Source organism: Ammospiza caudacuta, chromosome 25, assembly GCF_027887145.1.
Source record: "Ammospiza caudacuta isolate bAmmCau1 chromosome 25, bAmmCau1.pri, whole genome shotgun sequence".
Taxonomy (NCBI): Eukaryota; Metazoa; Chordata; class Aves; order Passeriformes; family Passerellidae; genus Ammospiza; species Ammospiza caudacuta.
Genome location: NC_080617.1, coordinates 2,480,666 through 2,505,004, shown reverse-complemented (window position 1 = coordinate 2,505,004; position 24,339 = coordinate 2,480,666). Strand labels below are relative to the sequence as shown.

The window sequence follows — 24,339 nt, the reverse complement described above, 5'->3', positions numbered from 1 at the left end:
TTTTGTTTTTTTTTGTTAAAATAAAAAAAAAAAAAAAGAGGTTTGTACAGATTCCATCGACCAGAAAACCCTCTGAAGTAGTAAAGAACCTGCAGGGGCAAACAACTTGAAGCTTCGTGGTTTAAAAAGTTGTGACAGAGGAATGGCTCTGTCGGGGTCACTCTGGATTTGGTATCGGATTTATTGGCAGTTCAGGTCTTTGCTCTGCCAGGAATGCCCATCCCGAAAAATCTGCTCTGGAAAAAGCTGCTGCGCATGCATAACAAGCTGATTTTGCAAGCATTCACCATTCAGCATCAACATTTTTATCTCCCAAAACCAGCCAAAAACAGGGCCTGTCCATGCCAGAGGGGCTGAGCTGGGGATGTCCCACGCCAATAAATAAATAAAAGTGAGAACAGGAGCCAAAGGCACCGAGAGCCCCAGAGGAGGAGTAGAGCCTGGAGCCCTCCTGCATCCCTGGAGATCCCAGAGCAGCCTGGGGTGGGATGGGATGGGATTGGGAGGGATTGGGTGGGATTGAGTGGAATGGGATGGGATGATGGGATGGGATGGGATGATGGGATGGGATGGGATGGGATGAGATGGGATGGGATGGGATGGGATGGGATGGGATGGGATGGGATGGGATGGAGGCAGCTTGTCCACAACTCAAACATGCTGGAGGGAGAAAGGTTTTCAAGGCTGAGTTCCTCCCCCTTTGACACCAAGGGAGGGTTTGCAGAGGCTCCCCCAGCCCAGGCAGGGCTTTGCCGGGCGCTGCGGGAGGATTAAAGCAAAGCAAGCAGGAGGCTCGTCCAGCGAGAGACCCTTCCTGGCACGGGCTCTACATTCCATACATTCCTACCTTCTCGCAGGTAAATCTTTGAAGAAGAACTTTTTTTTTTCTTCTTTTTTTTTTTTTTTTTTTTTTTGTCCCTTATTTTTTTTTTTTTTTTAGAAAAGTGCTTTGCTGGGTTCTGCAGGAGGGAGGGGTGCTCGCAGTTTGTCGTCCTCTTTTCGAGGGACAATTTTTCTCCCTGCACACAACGAACCTCCCCTGCTCAAGGAAGTGCTACTTTCAGTCACAAGGTCAGGGTAAACACGTTTTTTCAAATGTAAAGCAGTTTCAATTGTTTAAAGCACAACCATAGGGATGCCAGGAAAAAGAAAACCAAAAAAAACCAAGCACTTTGCAAGAATTAAATAAAGCATGTAATAAATACAAATCATAAACTTCTGTACACAGGAACAAGGGTTTAGGGTTTTTTTCCTTTTTTTTTTTAATCATTTAAGCAATATAAAAAAAAAGTTTTTTTCTGTTTTGCTTTTGTTTTCAGTGCATCTTCTTCCTCTTTAAAATGCTTAACCCTTTCCTTTCTGCATCTCTCAGGCCCAGGATTACGCACACCTAAATGGCAAAAAAGACAACGTCTAACAAACCCCCTTTCCAAAAAACTTTAAAAAAATATTCACAGCCTCAAACAGTTTTGTACATTTCAAGCAACAAAAGGTATAGAAAAAGGCACAAGTAACTGCATACATGTGGAGATAATACCAGACTGGGACAAAGAAAACCAGGAATTTTCCATGGGTTTGGTCATTCACTAGAGTGCTTCTTATGATTATACTAAAGGAAATAGTGTTGAAAATGTCTGTTGATTTTACAGAGGAAGCCTAAAGGTGGAACAGCTGGCGGAGGTTTAAGTACTTCCCGCGTTTTCATCCACCTTTTTGTGAGTTTGACCTAAATCGGAGTGCTCTGGGTGAGGGCTGCTCCCGCCGGGCTCTCCGGAGAGGTTCCTGGGGCGCGGGGCCTGGGGGTGGCCATGGGGGCCTTCTGAGGGGCTGTCCCTGGCCAGTGAGGGGACGGCTGAGATGAAAGTGCAGGCTGGTTCCGAAGGGGTGCTCGAGCTGCCCGATGGCTGCTTGCCCGTGGCTTTGGAGGGTTCCTCCCCGCTGGCTGAGGGCTCCACATGGGGCTCCTTGGGGCTGCTGGGGCTGCCTGGGGACACCGAGGTCCGCGGCCGCTCCGCCGGGGCGGGCTCAGCCTCTGCTGCAGGCCCGTGCTCCTCCTGCTCCTGCTGGAGCTCGCTAGTCCTCATCTCCTCCAAGAAGCCACCACCCGCCGGCTCCGGGCTCAGGGTGTACTTGGAGACCTTGGCCACGGGGGACACGGACGCCGATGAGGGCTCTGGAGGGCTCTGGGGCTCCCCGTCCCTCGTGGCGGCCCGGCTGAGCTGGGCGAGGCCGCTGGCTGAGGGGAAGTGTCCGCCTTGGAGGGGCAGCACGGGGCTGGGCACCAGGCTGGCGTGGGAGCTGGGCCTGGCCTGCACCATCTGGATGCCCCCGATGGGGATCATGGGGTACGGGGTCCTGGCGAGCTGCTGCGAGTGCAGCGGGAGGTGGCTGAAGACATTCTCCTCCCCTCGGCCGGGAGCGTGGAGGTCGTGAGGGGCCTGCAGGGGCCGGGGGCACGCAGGCGGCGGGGTGCCGGGAGAGCAGGGCGGGCTGTGGGGTTCCATCTTCTGTGCCGGGGGGGAAAAGAAGAGCTGGGTCAGTGTGACACACGGGGGATGGCCTCCAAGGACTGGGGTTAGGGTTTTGTTCGGGTTTGAGGGAGGTCAGGAGCAGCACAACCCACAGCGCTTCCCTTCTGGGACAAATGTGCCCATGGTGTGTTGGGCTACAGATCCAGGGATTTAGCTTAGGCCGGGATCATTATAAAATCAGAAAAGAAGAGCTGGGTCAGTGTGACACACGGGGGATGGCCTCCAAGGACTGGGGTTAGGGTTTTATATGGGTTTGAGGGAGGTCAGGCAACTCAGGGAGATGTGGAGCCCCAGACCCTGAAGGTGAGGAGCAGCACAACCCACAGCATTTCCCTTCTGGAACAAATGTGCCCATGGGGTGCTGGGGCACAGATCCAGGGATTTTGTTTAGGCCTGGATCCTTATAAAATCAGATTTATTTAGTTGGAAGGGACCTTTAAAGGCCATCTTGTCCAACCCCTGCCATGGGCAGGGACATCATTAACTAGACCACAGATCTCCAAGTCCTGTCCAACCTGGCCTTGGGCTCTTCCAGGGATCCCCCTGGGCAACTTTTGCCAGGGCCTCCCCACCCTCTGAGTAAAGAATTTCCTCCTTAGCTTTAGTCTGGATCTCCCCTCTTTTAGTTTAAAACCATCAACCCTACTCTCAGAGCTGCCTCTGGAACACTGGCAGAGCTGCCAGAGCTTGCTGCCAGCTGAGCTGCTTGGGATCCCTGTCAGTGCAGGAGGTTCCTGAGAGCCCAGAATGAGGTTAATTTATATTTATTTATTAATTTTCACTGTGTTTTCCTAAAGCAGGATTGCATCCTTACAGCTGCTGGGTGCAAGGATGCTTCCAGTGAGAGGCAGCATCAAATCCAACACACCCAGCAGTGGGTCCCCACCACCACCCTCATGGGGTGCTCTGTGCAAATCAAGGGTTCAGACCCTACATTTTACCTTTTCCTCTTTCTCTTTCGGTGCTTCCCATAGTTTCCTAACGTACATCATGGAGAGATATGTGGCTAAACAGAAATGGATTAATTAGTGATGAGGTTATGACTAAATCCCTGCACAGGACTCCCAAGAAGAGGAAGCAACAATTGAAATCAACTTTCAATTAAGATGGGGTTGGAGATAAAATATGAGGATCCACTGGAGGGCACATTTCTTTGTAGGATTATGGGGAATAATTCCCTGATCCTGTGAGCTGGATCTCTGAGGAGACAGCAGAGGAAAGCAGCAAAAGAGAACAGGAAAGAGAAAAAGGAAGAGCCACCAAAGGTAGTGTGTGCTGGCTCAGCAGTGACAAGGCCCAACACTGCTAAATGTCACTTACCCACAGGAAGCTGTGGCTAAATCACTTCAGGGATGCTGGGAAACCCCAAACAAATATTTCAGTGGTGCAACAATCACCACAGGGAGAGACTGCCCTAAGCAAGGGCCAGTGGGAAGGGAGATGGTTAGGGTGAGACTTGGCAGCGAGCCTGACACTGGAACTGAGCTAAGATCATCTTCAAGCTCTGTTTGGGACCTGACAAACCCTCCTCTGGTCTTCCTGTCTCTTGTGGCCTCACCAGGAATGTTAATTTTGCAATGAAAGCCCAGCTGTCCATTGTGCTGATAAAGGGGAATTTTTCCATTTAGGTTTTTGCTGGTGCTTTGGAGGCAAACAGAGGAGTAACAGTGGTGGCTCTGGGTGCAGAAAAGGAGGAGGAAAATGAAGCCAAAAGGTAAATGTGACCAAAAGAGTGGGAATGGCAGACAAGCAGAGCTTAAAACCTTGTCTCCTACTGTGGATTTGGGAGCTGAGTGGATTTGCTCCAAGCAGATGCTGCAGGAAGTTATCCAAACAGAAGAGATGAAGGATGAGGGTTTCCAGAGCCCTGGGATTCATCACAAGAAATGGATTGACAGGAAAGGAAAACAGCATGAAAGGAAGCCAAGGTTTGGCCCTAAAGTAAAGGAGTCTCTGAGAAGGTGAGACAAAGACTCAGAGTGGAAAAGAGCAGGAAGGAGGCACCACAGGACAGAAGGTTAGCATGGGCATGGCAGAAAGGTCTGGAGAAGCTCTGGCTCAGCATCTGGGGTGGCAGGGGCTCTGTAAGGGCCTCTCTCTCCCCAGTGCAGCCCCTGAGGGCTGGAGTCTCTCCCCACAGTGAGGGGTCTCACGTTCCTCAGCACCACTGACAGCAGAGCCAGGCACTCCAGCAGGAATGGGAAATATTCCTCCAAACACCCCCATGGATCTGCCTGCAGCCCTGGGGGGGAACAGGAAAATTCCCTTTACCCACAGGATTTGATTTGTCCAGCAGGGAGATTAAATCATGTTCTGGACCCAGTGGGAACCCCCTCTCTGTGCTGAAGAGAGGAGAGATGAAATGAGAGCTGTCCAAACAAATATTTCTCAGCAGCTCATCCAGCAGAGCTGGCTGTGGGTGGACACAGGGCTCAGCCAGGGCTGGCTCAGGTCACTGACCACTGGGAAATGGTCACAGCTCCACCCCAGCTGGGGAAACCTCAGGGATGGGAATGGAAGTCCCAGGAACAAAAAGGCTCTTAGTGACAATTAATCATTAAGAGTTTGTCCTTGCTGATTGTCCCAGCAGGACTGGCTGGCTCAGGAGTGGGAATAACCCCTTGGAGAAGGGATAACTTTATTTCTCTCCAACTGAGAAGGGTAGGACTCAAATGGGAGCAAAAACCCACTGCTGTCCCCTGTCCCTGTTCTCTGGGTCACCTGTGACAGTGATCACAGGGTCCCTGTGCACTTCTGCATCACAGCCTTCACCAAAAACCATGTCAGAGACCACCCTGTGAGGACCAGAGGGCATCAGAGCACTGGACTTACCAGCTTGGACTCGTAGAGCTGTAAGTTTTTGCCAAAGAACCTGTGAGGTAGAGGCATCGAAGAGAATATTCCGGGCTGGGCTTGATATGAGCTTGGAACTTTGTCCTCTGCTGATTTGCTCATGCCAGGCAAGTCCTCTTTGCCAGGGGGTGGATACCTGGCCAGCTCCAAGCAGCCTGGAGACAAGACTTTCTTCAGGGAGAAGTACCTCAGGGATGCCATCTCTCTGCTGGGCGACGAGTGCCTGGCAGGGGCCACTTCTCCTTCAGGGGGAAGGGCTGTCCTCGGGGACAGCTCCCTCCGGGGGGACAGGTGCCTGCTGGGCGACAGCTCGAGCCTTGGGGACACACATCTCAGGGGAGACACCTCCCTCCTGGGAGAGAGGCGCTGGCAGGGGGACAGCCCCCTCCCTGGGGACAGGCACCTCAGGGGGGACAGCTCTGCTGTGGGGGAGAAGCGTTTGGGGGACGTTTCGTTTTTGGTCAGTAAGTGCTTCCTCGCCAGCACTGCTCTGCTGCTGCTGCTGCCACCCCCTCTGCCACACTCCTGGCTCGGGGACCACCTTTTCCTCGGGGAGGTGTCTTTGGAGGTCGACAGGTCCATGACCAAGGACATCTGTGGCCTGGTGACAGATTCTCTCTCAGCAGGAGCCAAGTGCTCGGTGGAGGTCAGAGCTGGTCTGTGGAGGCTCAGGAAGCTGTGGCACACAGCAATGTCACTGCTGTCTGCTGACCACTTGCTCTCCAGCCCTGAGGAGGAGGAGGAGGCCTGCTGGCCTTCCCCTGCTTTTGGGGTGCTGGAGGCAGCTTCTTGAGCTGGGGATGTTCGGGTGCCTTCCTCTGGAGAGGACGGGGAGCCCCCTGAGGAGTGCAGCAGGAGGGTGCCGGCTTTGCCTTCCGGCAGCTTCGGCGCTGGCTCGTCTTGGCTCTCCTCTTCCTCCTCGTCTTCCTCGTCCTCGTTGTCGTCGTCGTCGTCAGATTCCTCGAGGTCTGAAAACTGGTGTTCCTCAATGGGCTCAGATCCCTCCCTCCCCTCAGAGTCCTGGAAAAGGTCTTCACTGGTTCCTGGAGGCAAACACAGAATAGAGAGTAGAAAACACAGGTTCAGGGGCTATTTCTGTGTTAAATCTGCTCATAGAACACATGTAAGGGGCAATTTTTGAGTTAAACCTGCTCACAGAACACATGTAAAAGGCTATTGTTGAGTTAAATCTGCTCATCAAACATGAGGGATCATATCTGTGTTAAATCTGCTCATAGAACACATGTAAGGGGCTATTTTTAAATTAAATCTGCTCACAGAATACATGTGAGGGGCTATTTCTGTGCTAAATCTGCACACCAAACACATGTAAGGGGTTAGTTTTGAGTTAAACCTGCTCACCAAACACATATAAGGGGCTATTTATGTTAAATCTTCTCACCAAACACATGTAAGGGGCAATTTTTGAGTTAAATCTGCTCGTAGAATACATGTGAGGGGCTATTTCTATGTTAAATGTGCTCATCAAACACATGTTCAGGGTCTATTTCTGTGTTAAATCTGTTCATAGAACACATATGAGGGACTATTTTTGTGTTAAATCTGCACAGCAAACACATGTGAGGGGCTATTTCTGGGCTAAATCTGCTCACAGAACACATGTAAGGGGCTATTTTTGAGTTAAATCTTCTCACCAAACACATGTTCAGGGTCTATTTCTGTGCTAAATCTGCTCACAAGCTCTAAGGGCACCAGAGGAGAGAGGATCTGGCTGCTCCTGGGTCTGATCATCGCCTGCTCTGAGCTGCAGCCCTGCCCTCCCTGCCAGCTCCACAGCTGCTGATCCCAGTATATCCCAGTGAATCCCACTCTGCCGCAGTCTCAGTTCCTGCTCTGCTAGCACACACAGCCCTCAGTCCCTGCTGGGCACCTGCCACACTCTTTATTTGCTCTAAAATGCAAAAAAATAAAAAACCTTTAATAGGTGAGAACAGCAGCACCTTTACCCTTCTGTGGGGTTCGGTGATTATTTGTTACAATGGTGACTCCAGAATATCCACAGCTGCACCAGCTCCATGTGTTGGGCCTTTTCCTGCCCAGATTTCATGACAGATAAACATCACCAAGGCAGAAATTTTGTTAAAAATCAAACAGGGTGGAAGGAACCTCTGTGGATCTCCCTGGCTATGATAAACTCCAACTGTGGTTTGAGGGCAGAGGGTTTGGGGCTCTGTAAATCAGAGCTTGTAGGCAGTGAGGAGGATAAAAAAGCAAATTCTACAGGATGTTAAATATATCTGCTGGTTAAAACACATCTCTCTGCTGCCCGAAGGGCTTTCTGAGGTGGGTACCTATTGTAATTATGGGGTGCCATGTGGCAGGCAGAAATGATGACTCTGACTCCATCTTCTCAGAAGACTAATTTCTTATTTTATGATATTATAGTATATTAAAGAATACTATACTAAACTATACTAAAGAATACAGAAAGGATACAGAAAGGACTTTTGTTAAAAATCAAACAGAGTGGAAGGAACCTCTGTGGATTTCTGTGGATAGGATAAATTCCAGCTGTAGTTTGAGGGCAGAGGGTTTGGGGCTCTATAAATCAGAGCTTGTAGGCAGCGAGGAGGATAAAAAAGGAAATTCTACACGATTTTAAATATTTCTGCTGGTTAAAACTTATCTCTCTGCTGCCTGAAGGGCCAGCAGGAGCTTTCTGAGGTGAGTACCTATTGTAATTGTGGTGTGCCATGTGGCAAGGAAGAAACAATGAATCTGACTCCATGTTCTCAGAAAGCTAATTTATTATTTTATGACACTATATTATATTAAAGAATACACAGCACCAAGTCCTCATGATGGACTGAAATCCTAATTTGGTTTCTTTGGAATGCCAGGGCCTTCAGGAAGCATTTGGCATTCCCAGTCCCATGGATTTTCCCATGGCTTTTCCCATGGCTTTTCCCATGGATTTTCCCATGGCTGTCATCCAGCCAAGAGTCTGCCTGGAGCTGGGAACAGAAAGGAGCAGCTCACCCTGGTTCCAAACATCCCTGGGGCACAGCTACCCCTGCAGCTGACCTGTTGGATTTGTGGGGTGCCCCGATGAAGGGAGGAATGATGAATCTGACTCCATGTTCTCAGAAGGCTGATTTATTATTTTATGATACTATATTATATTAAAGAATGCTATACTAAACTATACTAAAGAATACAGAAAGGATATGTACAGAATGTGAAAAAGATAATAATGAAAACTTGTGACTATCTCCAGAGTCCTGACACAGATTGGCCCTGACTGGCCAAAGAGTGAAAACAAGTCACAATAAAAACTAATAAAAACAATAATCTGTGGTTAAACAATCTCCAAACACGAGCACAACACAGGAGAATCAAATCAGATAATTATTGTTTTCCTTTTTCCCTGAGGCTTCTCAGCTTCCCAGGAGAAGAATCCTGGGCAAGGGGATTTTTCCAGAAAATGTGACAGTGACAGGTACAGAGCTGTCAATGCTCAGAGGAAAATCTGCTCCTCCCCTGGCGGGAGTGCAGAGCTGCTGGCAGCAGTGACAGCAGTGACAGCCCAGACGGGGCCACCGGGGACAGCCACTGGATGTCACTGCAGCCCAGCAGAACGGCACTGCAAGGGCCCTGCTCGGGGAATGCCACCCGTGCCCAGCCAGGGGCCAGAGCTGTGGGACACCTCGGGTCGGGGGCTGGCAGCAGAGCACGGAGATGCTGGGACACCTGTGGGTGACACCTGTGGGTGACACCTGTGTGTAACACGTGACCCCTCTGTGTGACCCCTCTGTGTGATAACTGCTGTGATACCTGTGTGTGACACTTGTGTGTGATACCTGTGTGACACCTGTGTGACACCTGTGTGTAACACGTGACCCCTCTGTGTGACCCCTCTGTGTGACCCCTGTGTGTGATAACTGCATGTGATACCTGTGGTGACACTTGTGTGTGACACCTGTGTGTGACTCCTGTGTGACACCTGTGTGTGACTCCTGTGTGATACCTGACACCTGTGTGTGATACCTGTTATACAACACCTGTATGTGACATCTGTGTGTGACACCTGTGTGCGATAATTGCGTGACACCTGTGTAATACATGTGTGTGACACTCGTGTGTGACTGTCACTATCATGTTTTCTGGAAAAATCTCTTTGCCCAGGATTTTTCTCCTGGGAAGCTGAGAAGCTTCAGAGAAAAGGAAAACAATTCTTATCTCATTTGCTTCTCCTGTGTTTGCTGCTTTGGAATGTGTTTGAACATTGTTTACCCACAGGTGATTGTTTTTACTTAATGACCAATCCGGGTCCAGCTGTGTCGAGGCTCTGGAAGTAGTCACAAGTTTTCATTATTATCTTTTTAGCCTTCTGTAAGTTTCCTTTCTGTATTCTTTAGTATAGTTTAGTATAGTATTCTTTAATATAATATGGTATCATAAAAAAAAATTAGCCTCCGAGAACATGGAGTCAGATTCATCATTTCCCTCCTGCCATGGGGCACCCTGAAAATACCACAGGTGACAACTGTGTGACACATGTATGTGACATCTGTGTATGACACCTCTGTGTGAAAACTGTGTGTGACACCTGTTTGACATCTCTATGTGACAAATGTGGGTGACACCTGTGGGTGACACCTGTGTACCCTGACGAAGGTGGGAATGATGAATCTGACTCCATGCTTTCAGAAGGCTAATTCATTATTTTATAATACTATATTATATTAAAGAATGCTATACTGTACTATACTAAAGAATACAGAAAGGAAACAGACAGAATGTTAAAAAGATAATAGTGAAAACTCGTGACTCTCTCCAGAGTCCTGACACAGCTTGGCCCTGCTTGGCCAAAGAGTGAAAACAACTCACAGCAGAATCCAATGGAACAATCACCTGTGGGTAAACAATCTCCTAACACATTCCAAAGCAGCAAAACACAGGAGAAGCAAATCAGATAATTATTGTTTTTCTTTTTTCTGAGGCTTCTCAACTTCCCAGGAGCAAAATCCTAGATGAAGGGATTTTTCAGAAATGTGAATGCCACTCTCTCCCTGGAGAGGGATTCTGGATTGTGAAATCCTCCACAGTGACGGGGCTGCTGGGTTTGGGCTGTTTGCAAACCCCCAGGGGAACTGAGCTCAGAGCAAATATTATTCCAAACTCCCAGCTGCAGGCTGAACCGAGCAGATTTCCTGCTTGGAACAGGAATGCATTTCACTGGCAGAGCTGGGAGCCAGCCCTGACTCTGCCTTTGGGGCTGGGGACAGGCAGGAGCTGTGCTGGCATGGTGAGCTCCTTTCCTTGCCCCAGCTGGGACAGGGGAATCCCTGTCACTGGAAATGCCAAATTTGCCCCAGTCAGGGGACAGGAATGAAGGGAAAGTGAAGCCAGCCCCAAAGGAGGAGCTGATTGCATTTGCCACCACAAATTCCAGTGAGGGAAACATCCCAGAGAGTCCTGGGACAGCCCCAGGGAATTGCTTTGGCTTCCTGACACAATCCCTGGGTGACATCTGTAGGTGACACATGTGTGACACCAGGGACAGAGCTCAGACCTGAGCCAGGCTTCCAAAATTCATCCTGCTGAGCCCATGGGGAGAGAAAGGGCAGGGCTACAACAGATATGTTTGTTTGATATTTGGGAAAAATGATGAGGAGGATTTTATTTTACTAGAAGGTTATATTATATTATATTATATTATATTATATTATATTATATTATATTATATTATATTATATTATATTATATTATATTATATTATATTATATTATATTATATTATATTATACTGTATTATATTACATTATATTATATTATATTATATTATATTATATTATATTATATTATATATTATATCTTATTATATCTTATTATATCTTATTATATCTTATTATATCTTATTATATCTTATTATATCATATCATATCATATCATATTATGTGAATTTGTTAAGTATTTAATTGCACAACTCTACAGTATTTTGTGACTGTTAGTTGACAGTTTTGATACTTATATACTTGGATTTCATTTGTTAGTGAGTTAAAACACTTAAATTAGAATTTAATTTTTTTTTTTTTTTTTACAATATATTTTACTTGTGAACAAACACAGGCTGCAGCAAATGAGACAAGAACTGTTTTTCCTTTTCTGAGATTCAGAGAATATGAATCCCAGAAATTTCTCAGGAAGTTGTGTTTTGCTTTTCTCTGTGAAATGTGGTGACACAGGGCAGAGATGGAGGAAGGAAGGAGAGAGGGAATTAGTGGGAATGTGTCCTGCTGACAGCTTTGTCTGAGGTTGCCTCTCATTCCGTGTGTGTTATTTATTCTCCCCAGCTGGTACCAGCCCACCGAGCCCAGCCCAGGCAGGAGTGAGGAATTATACTCTAATCTCCTTTTATAGTAACACCCCTTGCTTTCTGCTGCCCCTTAAATAGAAATACAAACAATCAAGTGAAATACAACCCCAGTTTAAAATAATCCAGGGAGTTTTAGGAACTGCTGCTCCCTCCCTGCCTGCCACCAGAGGAAAGCACAGCAACCTTCCTGTGCTGCTTTGTGTCACGTGGAAATTGGAGCCTTTTTTATTATTATTATTTAATTAAAACAGCCCGTTTAATTCTTGTTCTGAGCCTCTTTGTGAGGAACAGAGAGGACACAGGGGAGGCTCTTTGCAGCCCCTCACCCTGAGAGCAGGGGCTGTGATCACAGCTGGGATCTCGAATTTCTCATGCACCTTTCTGCCATTCCTGGGTTATTTTCTCATCCATCCAAGCAGCCCCAGCCATTAGAGGCCAAAATCCCATTTTCTGCCTATCTCCTTGGCTGCTGTGTTTAACACTGACATTTGTGAGCAATGACTCTGCTCATGGAGCAGAATATTCCCATGGCCAGCAGAGTATTCCCTGGCTTTACCAGGTGGGAGAGAAGCTGGGAGGAAGGAAAGGAAACCTCCCCTGACCCCATCCCTGCCAAGGGAACCTCTGTGCACCCACTGAACAAACCCACATGGCTCTGCAGGGATGGAAACGGGAAATGGGAATGGGAAAAGGGAAAGGGGGAATGGGAACGCAAAATGGAAATGGGAATGGGGAATGGGAAATAAGAATGGGAAACGGGAATTGGGAAATCGGGAATGGAAATGGGAAAGGGGGAATGGGAGATGGGAGTGGGAATGGGGAATGGGAATGGGAAATGGGAATGGGAAATGGGAAATGGAGAATGAGAACGGGGAATGGGAAATGGAAATGGGAATGAGAATGGAAGACTCTCCTGTGTGGCACTCTGGGGACTTCCTGTGATTCCAAATTCCCCCGGAGTGCTGGCACAACGTGCAGAGAGCCCAGGGCAGCTTTGACTCAGAGACACCTCCCAGGGCTGGGGGGGCCCTGCAGCCTCGGGCACGGGGGACAATGGATTAATCGATGTCACACTGATAATGTGTCACTGCTGCTGTGTGACACTGCCCCTGTGTCACTGTCCCTGTGACACTGCTCCTGTGTGTCACTGCCCCTGGCCTCTCCAGAGCGTGGCAGCCACACTCTGTGACACCAGCAGGACCCTCCTCCTGCCACCCCCCCATGTGTTGGGGACACTGCCAAGCCCTCCCTGCAGGCAGGCACAGAACCAGAGCCTCAAAATAAATCAAAACACCAAAAATCAAAAGTCCCCTGGTGCCACCAACCCCAGCCAGGGCACCCAGGGGACCCAGGCTCCCAGTGACCCTGCCCTGGTCACAGCTGCCAGCGCTCACAGCATACCCTGGCAGGAGCCTGGCGGCACAAATTGCTCCCCATGTGTGGCAGGGTGGGCTCTGCCCTGGCTGGGCACTGCCCTCCCTCACACCCCAGCAGCTCTGCACAGGGAAGGTTGGGTTGGTTTTACCTTCCTCGGCTTCCAGATCCACCGGTGGAGATACCAACACGCCCAGCTCCTGACATTTTTTGCTGTGGGCCTTTGACTTCATGTGTTTAGTCAGATTCCCTGGAAAGAAGCAGAAAATCCATTTTAGTCAAATATGGCTCCTTTTCTCCCCCTTCTTTTTCCCCATTTTAAATTTTTTTTGTCGTTTTCTTCAGATTTTTTCTTTTTTTTTCCCTTTGCACACTCAACATTCACAACTCAAACCCCTCCCTGAACCAGCCAAAGGTCCCTGACTGTCCCCAAGCCCTGCCCACTGCAAACCCTGGTGACACAAGGCCAGGTCCCCTTTCCCTCCCTTTGCTGCTGCCCCAGGGTGCAGGATGAGGCACAGGCAGGGTGTGGGACCTTCCAGGGCTTGTGCAGCCTGGAAAAACTGCTGGGGCACATTTGGGGCTGGGGCAAGAGATGGCCTGGGCTGCTTTCAGCTGTGAGCATGCAGCAAATTAAAAATGGGAGGAAAGCAGAGATGGGAAACACATCCCAGTGTGGCATCATCATCATCATCATCATCATCATCATCATCATCATCATCATCATCATCCTCCAATCTCATCCCAACAGCCCCACCTGCCTGGAGGGGACACCACAGGGCAGAGTGGGTCTACCCTGGAAATATTCAAAAAACAAGTAGATGCGGCACTTGGGGACATGGGACTTTTCCAGCTTTAATGATTTTATGAGGGTGCAGCAAATTAAAAATGGGAGGAAAGCGGGGATCGGAAACACACCCCAGTGTGCCATCTTCATCATCATCTTCCAACCTCATCCCAATAGCCCCACCTGCCTGGAGGGGAGAAGCTCCTCAGCACCACAGGACAGAGAGGATCTACCCTGGAAATGTACCAAAAATGTGTGGATGTGGCACTTGGGGACATGGGTCAGTGGTGGTGGCCTTGGCAGTGCTGGAGAAGGACTGGGCTTGGTGATCTTGGAGGGCTTTTCCAGCTTTATTGGTTTTATGATTCTATGATAAAATGAGAGTTTGAGCTGCCAGCCACAGGGGAAAACCCTACACTCCCATATTTCCCCAAAAGAATGGCTAAGGTGCTCTGGAAATGTTCCAAAACCAAGGCGATGTGGCACTTGGGGACGTGGGGCTTTTCCAGCTTTAATGATTTTATAAATTTACAATAAAATGAGGGTTCAAGCAGCCAACAAGAGGGAAAACCCTGCATTGCCATTTTTTCCCCAAAAAATGGCTCAGGTGTTCTGGAAGGCACCAAAGGGCTGGGCCAGCTCAGCTCCTCGAGCAGGAGGAGCCTTGGACACCCTCTGGAATTCAGAAATTCCCAGTGAGGCTTCCCCAGGGCCAGGATGGGATGTGAGGTCACTGGGGCTACTCAGGGATAGCTCAGAGGGCACCTCTCTAATTCTGCCTCTCAAATTGCAGGTGGGTTAATTAGACAGTAATTAACCCCACTTACAGGCCAGGGAAATGCTGAACAAAGGGGATCATTGGCTGGAGGGGATGGAGAAGGTAGGAAAATGAAAGGTTGGAGAATTAAAGCAAAAATGTCTCATTTTCCCTTTTCCTCTCAACAGCGCTTCCTAAAATCCCCAACCGGGATTGGGAGGGACCTTAAAATCCATCCAGGGACACCTCCCAATGTCCCAGGCTGCTCCAAGCTCCATCCTGGCTTTGGGCACTTCCAGGGATTTGTGGGATGATGAGGAGGAAGAAGCTGGGCCCTGCTGAAGGAGTGTTTGAATTTCCCATGCCCTGCTGTGCCCTCAGCCTTGCTGGCACTGAGGAGCACCAAGCTTGGTTTTCTCACCAAAAAATAAAAAAAAAAAGAGGAAAATCAGAATTCTCCCATTTTATTACAACCTCCAGGGAGAGCTGAGGTCATGCAGTGCAAAGTCCCTGAGCTGGGGGAGCACAGGGGGCCCCTCTGAGCCTCTCCTGTTGCTGCTCTGGCTATCAGGGATAAAAAAGCCACTATTCACTGGAGCACAGCATTACCCGTGGTGCCACAACCACCCAGCTGCCACCTTGATTTCTCCTGAGCCCATGAATTATTTATTTCAGCCCATTTTGTACAAAATGGAGCAGCTCCAGCAGGAAACACCACGAGAGACAAAGGCTGACTCTATATCCCTGTGTGTCTGGCACCCAACCTGGACATGGATTCAGGGCATGTTTAATAACCTGAATGCAGCAAAACAGCTCCAAATAAGAGAGATTTATTCTGTTTAACTGCCCTGAGCCCCCTGGTCAGGACACTGAGGTGTGAGGATGAGCTCAGCTCCCTGCTCCAAACCAGAGCCTCCTTCCTCACCCCAAATCAGGAGTTTTGTCATGGCCCCAAACCCACCCCATGAGCCAGGAGCGTGTTCTCACAAACACCTCTGCTCCCAGTGAATTACCAGGGCCTGAAAATGAAAAAAAAACCCCATCCACAGTCCCAGCTGTGGCCTCATGGAGCTGGAATTTCATTTTGGAAATGAGAAGCAGCAAGAGCTGCCCAGATTGAGTCAGTGGCTGCAAACCCCCCCTGTGCTGCTGCTTGTCCAACCAGCTCTGCCCCATCCCTGCTCAGCCAAAACCTGCCTGGAGCCCCTCCAAGGGCAGCAAACACAACCCCAGCAGTGAGCAGGGCTTTGTGGGGACCCAGCTCGGTGGGGAGGGGACATCCCCAGCATTCTGGTGCTCCCAAACCAGCCCAGAAATCCTCTGTGCCACCAGGAGCCTGCTGGAAAAATCAGGAGAGACACCCAGACCTGAGGGAGCAGCAGGAACTCCTGAGGAGAGGGAGCTGCTCAGTGCTCTCAGGTCCTCAGGGGTGCTCTGAGGCCACCATGGCCACCTCAGGTGTCCAAAAGCCACTGTGGCCACCTCAGGTGTCCAAAAGCCACCTCAGGTGTCCAAAGGCCACCATGGCCACCTCAGGTGTCCAAAAGCCACTGTGGCCACCTCAGATGTCCAAAAGCCACTTCAGGTGTCCCAAGGCCACCATGGCCACCTCAGGTGTCCAAAGGCTACCATGGCCACCTCAGGTGTCCAAAAGCCACTGTGGCCACCTCAGATGTCCAAAAGCCATCTCAGGTGTCCCAAGGCCACCATGGCCACCTCAGGTGTCCAAAAGCCACTGTGGCCACCTCAGGTGTCCAAAAGCCACCTCAGGTGTCCAAAAGCCACCGTGGCCACCTCAGGTGTCCAAAAGCCACCTTGGCCACCTCAGGTGTCCCAAGCACAGCTGGCTGACCACACCAGCATGTCCCTGTGCAGCTGCAGGACCTGCAGAGCTCCCAGAGCCCTCCTGCCCCTCTGCTGGCGCTCAGCAGCTGCTGGGGCTGCCACCATGCGCCAGGAGCCACCAGTGTCACCTGCTGTCCTGTTCTCTGTCCGTGGCCAGGGCAGTGTGTGCCTGCTGCCCCTCCTTTCCCAGCCCCCAGTGCCAAAAAATTCACCCCAAACCCCAAAGCACCAACTCATCCCAAGCTTTGTTTCGTTCCCCTCCAGCTCCTTTTCCCTCTGCTCTGTCTCTCCCTTCCTCCCCCAGGTAAAGCTGATGGCCAAGATCCTCCTGCAGAGCTCTGGGTGCAAATTTTGTTGGAGAAATCCCAAAAAAAGCAGGGATGCTGCATCCTTTTAGGGAAGGACAGATCCTCATCTGCCCCCTCTGCATCATTTTAAGGCAACTGAAAGCTGGAGGCTCCTTTCCCTGGGCTGAGAAGCTGAGTGATCATCCTGGGAGCAATCTGCAGGACAAGGATATTTATCTGAGCAGGGCTCTTCTTCCAGTTTGTGTTTTTTTAGACCCCTTAATTAACGCTGGCAGCATTAAACGCTCGGCAGATTTCCAGTAAAACCAACACCACTTTGCTAAGTGAGAGCTGGATTTAATCCTACCAGGGAAGACTCACAGCTACTTGTTGCCTTGCAGAGTTCTGGCTCCCAAGTTAAAAAAAAAAAAAAAAAAAAATTAAAAAAAAATAAAAAAGAAAACCACACAGCATTGCTTCCTTGGAAACCGTGGAAAAACATCTTTGAAGGAGCAAGAGAGAGCAGCAGGGAGCTGGATTTAAATAGCAGAGGAATTTCACTGAACCCTAAGCAGGTAAGTGCTCCTTATTGGGGAATGTTTACCAAAAAAAGCTCCCAGATTTGCAACCAACTGGTTATATTTAACAAATCCCTCAGGAATTGCTGGGAATGCTGAGCCCCCAGGAGGAGCAGGGGCAGGGTGAGCACAGCTCCCATTACGCCTGCCCAGAACTATGTGCTCAGCTCTGCCCATGCTGGGAGCTCTGAGTGGGACTTAGAGCAGCTTAAATGCCTGTGTTGTTTGGAGAAAGCTGAGACTGGAGCCTTCCAAAAGCACCTAAAGCAGCTTAATAGGGACTAGAAGTGATTTCCCAGTTAAATTTCATGAGGGAAATTAATTTTTTTTATTTTGCAAGAGCCATTATAATATTTTTAAGGCGTTAAAGCAGAATGTAGGGAGCTGAAGCATTGAGATTCCTGGGAAAATTATCCTGTCTTTGCTGGGGATGATCCTTTCTATTTCTGCTGTTAAATCTGATCAATTGAGCAACAACAAAAAAAAACCCCAAAACCTAAAAAACCAAAAAATGAGCGAGTGCAGGAGGCAGCACAGTGACACAAAGAGCCAGGATGAACAATTGTCACATTCCTCTTTGGAAAGCACTTGCAAGGAGAGCAGCAGCTCCTCTGGGAGGAGGAGAAAGCCATGGAGCCAGGCTGGGAGAGCTGGGGGTGCTGCCCTGGAGAGGAGAAGGCTCCAGGAGAGCTCAGAGCCCTTGCAGGGCCTGAAGGGGCTCCAGGAGAGCTGCAGAGGGACTGGGGACAAGGATGGAGGGACAGGAGGCAGGGAATGGCTGCCAGTGCCAGAGGGCAGGGCTGGATGGGATCTTGGCAATTGGGAATTGTTCCCTGGCAGGGTGGGCAGGGGCTGGGCTGGAATTGCCAGAGCAGCTGTGGCTGCCCCTGGAGCCCTGGCAGTGCCCAAGGCCAGGCTGGGCATTGGGGCTGGCAGCACCTGGCACAGTGGCAGGTGGCCCTGGGCTGCAATCAGCTGCCATTGAAGATCCCTTCCCACCCAAACCACTCTGGCATTCACATTCCTCAATCAAGGATGGAAACCAGCACCAAAACCCATTGCAGCAAATGGAGAAAGGAAAGGAAAGAATGATTGCCTGGCTGGTTCCAGGTGCCCCCAGTGCCATTTGCCACAGGGGGTTTGTAGGCTGGCAAGGCCTGGTTAGAGAGGTTTGGGCTGTGCCAGGGTGCCCAGAGCAGCTGTGGCTGCCCCTGGAGCCCTGGCAGTGCCCAAGGCCAGGCTGGGGCACCTGGCACAGTGGGAGGTGTCCCTGGGGTGGGATTTAATGTCCCTCACAACCCAAATAATTCTTGGTTCTGTCATTTTGCTGGGAAATGCCCTCACACAGAGAACCAGCCATAACTGATACTCTGTGTGCCAAATAAATCCTTGAACCAGGTTTTGTATGGGATTTAAATAATGCACAGGCCTTGATTTAGGCCTCGGTGTGGAGCTGATGTCCCCAGGTGAGACTTTGTGAGGGGGAAAGCTTTCATTTACAGAATTCATTGGGCAGAGGAGTTCAATCTTTTAGAAAATCGATTATTATCTTTTATCCTTATTGACATGTGGATTAGAGGAGTGAATTTGCACATGCAGCCTGCCTAGATCCATACAGGCCATAAAACGTCAGCCACCTCCTGGTTCAGACCTATCCAGACAAAAGCTGATATTCCAGAAAGGTGCCCAGGATTTGGAGATTTCCAAATTAGCAGAATTCCCAGTGAGGCTGAGGCTTTAATGGCTGCACTGGCTCCAGAAAACACCACTGAATATTTCCCTGGAGGTCTTCAATCTTTGGTTTCCAGCCTTGATTCCTGGATTTTTTCCCTTTCTCTGAAGAGTTCCAGAGCTCTTTTGCTCAGTGTTTCATCTCCTGGCTGCTCCATTGGGACATTTTCTGTTCCTGCCTCACATCCCATGGGATGTCCAGACAGGAAATCCCTGGGGATATCTCCGTCCCCATCCCAGGGGATGTTTGTGATGTCCCCAGGAGCACAGGGACAGCACCAAGGGATGCTCAGCCCCTCAAAGGATTTTTGGGGTATTTTGGGGATGTGCCCATCCCTGTGCCCTGCTCTCCCAGCATGGAATTCTGTTGGATTTTTCTGCCAGCTGTGCTTTCCAGAGGGGACTGAGGCTGCTGGAGCTGCAATAACAACAAACTGTGCAGCTGTTTAAGGGCTGGGGGGAATGCACTTAATCCATTTAATTTAATATATTCAATATATTCACATGTGCAGTACCCTCAGTGCTGTCAGGGGCTGATTTAAGGAACTGAAAATGAATTTATTGAAGGCTCTGTCTGAACTTTCTGGAGTCTGGGAAGGGTGAGTGACACAGAGTGTGAAATGGGGGATCTCCAGCCAGCAGTGTCCTTTATACATCTCCTTTTAAATTAAAGTGGAGCTCCTCATCCTCCTGACCTCAGAGCTGCTCCAAACATTTTGTCCAGAATTTCTGAGGGCACTGGAAGCAATCAGGACCCTTTGAGAGGGTGATGTGGGTCTGAGGGAGGACAGAAAATAACTGGATAATAATAATAATAATAATAATAATAATAATAATAATAATAATAATAATAATAATAATAGTAACAACTGGAAAAGGGAATTAATGTGCCAGCACTGCCCCTCATCCCAGCAGCAGCGAGAGAGGGGAAGGGAAAAGTTCTCCCCGACCTTCCTGAAAGGGAAAACAGCTTTTTCTTATTTCCTTCCTGCCCAGAAAACAATGCAGAAGCTGCTGAGCCTCCTTTAAAGACCCTCCTGGAGGCCACAGGCACAAAGCTGCACCGCAGGGGAGGGAGAGACACCTCATTAAAGAGGCACCTTTAGATCTGCTCCAGAAACACCAAATCAAACAAATCTCTGCAAACCAAATTTCCAAGGCTGTTGTTCCCATCAGCTAAACGAGCACACACACCAAAAAACCCGAAAATTAATCTCATGGATTTGCTTTAAAATAATAAAAAAATAAAATTTCCCTGCAGTTCTCTAAGCCAAAAGAACAGCTTTGCTTCCAGCGACAGAAAGGCACAAAAAGCAGAAAATTAGTGAATAAGGGGAAATATTTATAGCATTTTCTGTTGCAAAAGTTTTCACAGTCCTTGGAACACAGACGTGGATTTTCTAGAGAGGGAAGGGTGGGGGGGGTGAGGTACATTTTAACCAGATAAATCTCCTCATTAAAAATAATAATAATAATAAAAAAATCCCATTTAACTGCTTCCAGCCTACTGGAGAGTTTAGAGCATTAGATCATGGTGGAGAGATCTACCCCAGCCAAAACGAAGCCAGCTCCACAGACCTCCCCCTGGAGCTGATGCTGAAGGCTAAAATTAACTCTGGAAAGATGATTTCTAAAAAAGCTCCGTGTTTGTGCAGGAGGGAGAGCTGCAGCTCCTGCATTCGGTGTGCCCGGGGCTGCCAACCCCAGCCAGCCCAGGGAGGAGCCAAAATGAGACAAACCCCCCCAAAAACAAGCTGGGAACAGCAGCTCTGCACCTGCCCTGATCCTCTGGGTCACTTGTTATGAGCAGGAGTTTGAAATTGCTTTAAAAAGTCACCAGCAGGGGCATGAGCTAAAGAAAAAAAAAGGATTTTCTTCCTGCCCTTGTTGGTGATTTTTAAGTGATCTCAAACTCTCCATCACCAGCTGATGCTTTTGTCAACGCACACAGAGCTTTTTCCCACTTTTCCAGAGCTCCCAACCAGCTTTTCCCCCATTTCTAGGCAGTCTGAGTGCACCCCAGGGCTCTGCCCTTCATCCCTCCCAAGTCTTCCAGACTTCCTTGTGCCCCCCAAAGAGCTTTTGTCCCATTTCTGGGCAGTCTGAGCATGTCCCAGGCTGTGCCCTTCACCCTCCCAGCTTTTCCAGATCTCCTTGTGCCCCCTAAAGAGCTTTTGTCCCTTTTTTGGGCAGTCTGAGCACACTCCAGGGCTGTGTCTTCATCCTTCCCAACTCTTCCAGAGTTCCTTGTGCCCCCTAAAGAGTTTTTCTCCCATTTCTGGGCAATCTGAGCATGCCCCAGGCTGTGCCCTTCATCCCTCCCAGAAAAGAACCATTCTCATGCAATTCCAAGTCACCACCATGCAGCCATAAATCCCAACCATTTCTCCATAAATCCCCGATCCAGGGGAGTTCTGCCCATCCCATGCCCCCATGGGCAAACAGGTGCTTTGCCACGGAATTCCCAGCAGAGTGTGGATGATTTTTGTTCCATGGAAGGAAGGAAGGAAGGAAGGAAGCATTTCCATGCTCCCTTGGCCATGCCAAGCAGAAGAAGGGAAGGGTCTGTTTGCCATGTGCAGCCAGAGCTGACAGATCGTGGCCTTCAAGGGAGCAGAGATGAAGAGCAAAGCAGCCAGAGAGGTGGTGGAGAGGATGGTTTGATGCCATCACCCTGGGCAGAAGCCCTACAGAAGCATGGTGGGAGTGAGGTGAGGTGATGGGAGAGGCTGAGCGGGCTCAGCTCCCCAAGGGAAACCTCGGAACGAAGTCAAAGCAAGAGGGGACGAGAAAGGAAATGAATCAGAAACAGCTCCAGGATGGGAGGGAGAGGAAGAACCGGCGCTGGGATGTGCAGCATGAGAATCTGGCCTCAGACTCGGTGTCACTTCCCTTTCTGCCCCAGAGCCAGTGACCCCCAGCACGTCGGCACCCAGAAATCCCCACCAGCCTTCCCAGCAAAGCCACCAGATCCCGGCACTGCCCACCCTGTGTCACAGACATCTTTTATGAAAAATCCTTTCCTTAGGATTTTTCCTCCTGAGAAGCTGACAGGCCTCAGGAACAAAATGCAAACAATGATTATCTGCTGCTGTGGAATGCAACAGGTGCATCTGTGATTGGCCCATGTGGAATGTTTGTAATTAATGGTCAATCACAGCCCAGCTGGCTCGGGCTCTCTATCTGAGCCACAAACCTTTGTTATCATTCTTTCCTTTTTTTATTCTTAGCTAGCCTTCTGATGAAATCCTTTCTTCTATTCTTTTAGTATAGTTTTAATATAATATATATATAAAATAATAAATCAGCCTTCTGAAACATGGAGTCAGATCCTCATCTCTTCCCTCATCCAAGAACCCCTGTGAACACCATCACGCCCCTGAGTCACTTCCTTGTCCTGCTCTGTCCCCCTGGGGCAGCACAGGTGCCACAGAGCACACAGCACACTGTGCCCTCCCACAGCCAGGCTGTGCCACTGCCTGGGTGACACCGGCTCCTCCTGGACACTGAGCCCTCCCAGCTGTGGCACCCTCTGAGACTGATGGAGCTACAGACAACAATGGGTGTTTTGGAACAACCTGATCTGGGAGGGACCCACAGGGATCACCAAGTCCATCTCCTACATGGGGCAGTGCTCCAGATTGCAATGCAAGATGTTTTCTACTACCATCTGTATGGCAGATTATCTTTTGTCAAGTGGGCAGTTTGCCTTATCTCTCTCTGAGTGACCACATTCACACCTCCCTTAGGAGGGGACACCTGCTGATAACAGCTTTGAATGTCCCTGCATGGCTGATAAGAACTACAGCATCCCACTGGGAGATGGGAGCCCAGGGGGAGGAGCCAAGCATTCCTACCCGGATAGAATCTGGAGATTCTGCAACACCAGCACGGCTTCTGCACTGCATTGCCCAGAGGAACAGCAGCTGCCTCTGCCCCTGGATCTTCAGAGGCAGAGACTGCACCTTTCTGCAGGATCCCTGCTCCAGCAGAACCAGCCCTGACACTGCAGGAGGGCTGAGCCACAATTCCAATGGCACTGCTGCCAACAGCCTGACCCACAGGGTGTCAGGTTGGGTTCTGACTCTGGCAGGGTTGGTTTTGTTCACTGCATTGTTTATTTTATCCTTTTATTTTTTTCCCTTCTGTATTAAAGGGCTGTTATTTCCTGCTCCCATATTAATTTTTGCCTGAGAGCCCCTTGATTTAAAATTTATAGCAATTCAGAGAGGTTGGGAGGGTTTACATTTTCCACTTCAGGGGAGGCTCCTGCCTTCCTTAGCAGACACCTGGCTTTCAAAACCAAAACAGGCCCCAAAACCCCTAAATGTGCTCAAAAGCATTGTCCAAAGGCTCCCTGAGCTCTGCCAAACTGTAACCAAGAACCCGAGCCCCACACTTGCTGCTGCCTTATCCCAAGACTTGCTGCCACCAGATCTTTGTCCAACCCACAATGCCAGACCCCTACAAGAAGTTAAAGGCACCTCTGGCCCATTTGGAAGGTCCCATTCCCCATTTCTCATGGAATGAAGTTTTATTCTGCCTGTGGTTTACAGGCTCCTTCCTGCTCTCCCTGACACCCTCGCTGAGGCCATGGCAGAGCACACCTGGTGGCATTGATGGCTCGATGTCCTGGGATGAAAACCTTTAGGGATAAGGTCCTTTGATGTGATACAGAGAATGTGGAAGCCACATGCAACTGCAGAGGATGAGAATGGGCAGAGCAGCAGGAGAGGCCCCACAGAGCCTGGATCCAGGGGCTCAGCCTGGAGCTCCTGGTTTTGTTCTGAAAGCCCTGCCAGAGAAGCTGCATTTCAGGACTTTCTCCTTGGACAAGCACAAGGAGGATGGCAGGGATGCTCTTCTGGAAACAGCAACCAATTTCCAACTCCCTCATCCCCCTCCCTCCAACTGGGGGGCTTTGCCAGCCCCTGGCAATGCCTTCCCTCGCCCTTTTTGGGTGCCCCCAGCAGGCTGGCAGTGCCAGCACCCTGAGCAGAGGAGCTGGCAGCTGGCTGTGGCTTACCTTTGGTTTTAAAAGCAAAGTTACAGTACTTGCAGACGTACGGCCTGACGTCTGTGTGCGTGCGAATGTGTTTCTTCAGCATGCTGGGTTTCTTGCAGCGAATTCCACACTCCTCACAAACATACTTCCCTCTTCCACGGCCTCGCACATACACATACTCTTCGTTTGATTTGTACCTATGAGCAACAGGTGGCGTGATAAAGGGGAAAAAAAAAAAAGAAAAAAAAAAAA

The 24,339-nt window shown here is 49.5% G+C and overlaps 1 protein-coding gene across 1 annotated transcript in view; it reads right to left on the bottom strand.

The window, feature by feature from the left end:
- Positions 1-980: 980 nt before the first annotated feature.
- HIVEP3 (HIVEP zinc finger 3) overlaps positions 981-24,339 on the bottom strand; it is a 71,005-nt gene continuing 47,646 nt past the window's right edge. The window contains exons 3-6 of the mRNA XM_058819813.1: positions 24,109-24,284; positions 13,249-13,347; positions 5,364-6,427; positions 981-2,507 (exon numbers count right to left, since the gene is read on the bottom strand). Of these exons, the coding sequence (XP_058675796.1) occupies positions 1,683-2,507; positions 5,364-6,427; positions 13,249-13,347; positions 24,109-24,284 (2,164 nt within the window). The 3' untranslated portion in view covers positions 981-1,682. The remainder of the gene's footprint in view (positions 2,508-5,363; positions 6,428-13,248; positions 13,348-24,108; positions 24,285-24,339) is intronic.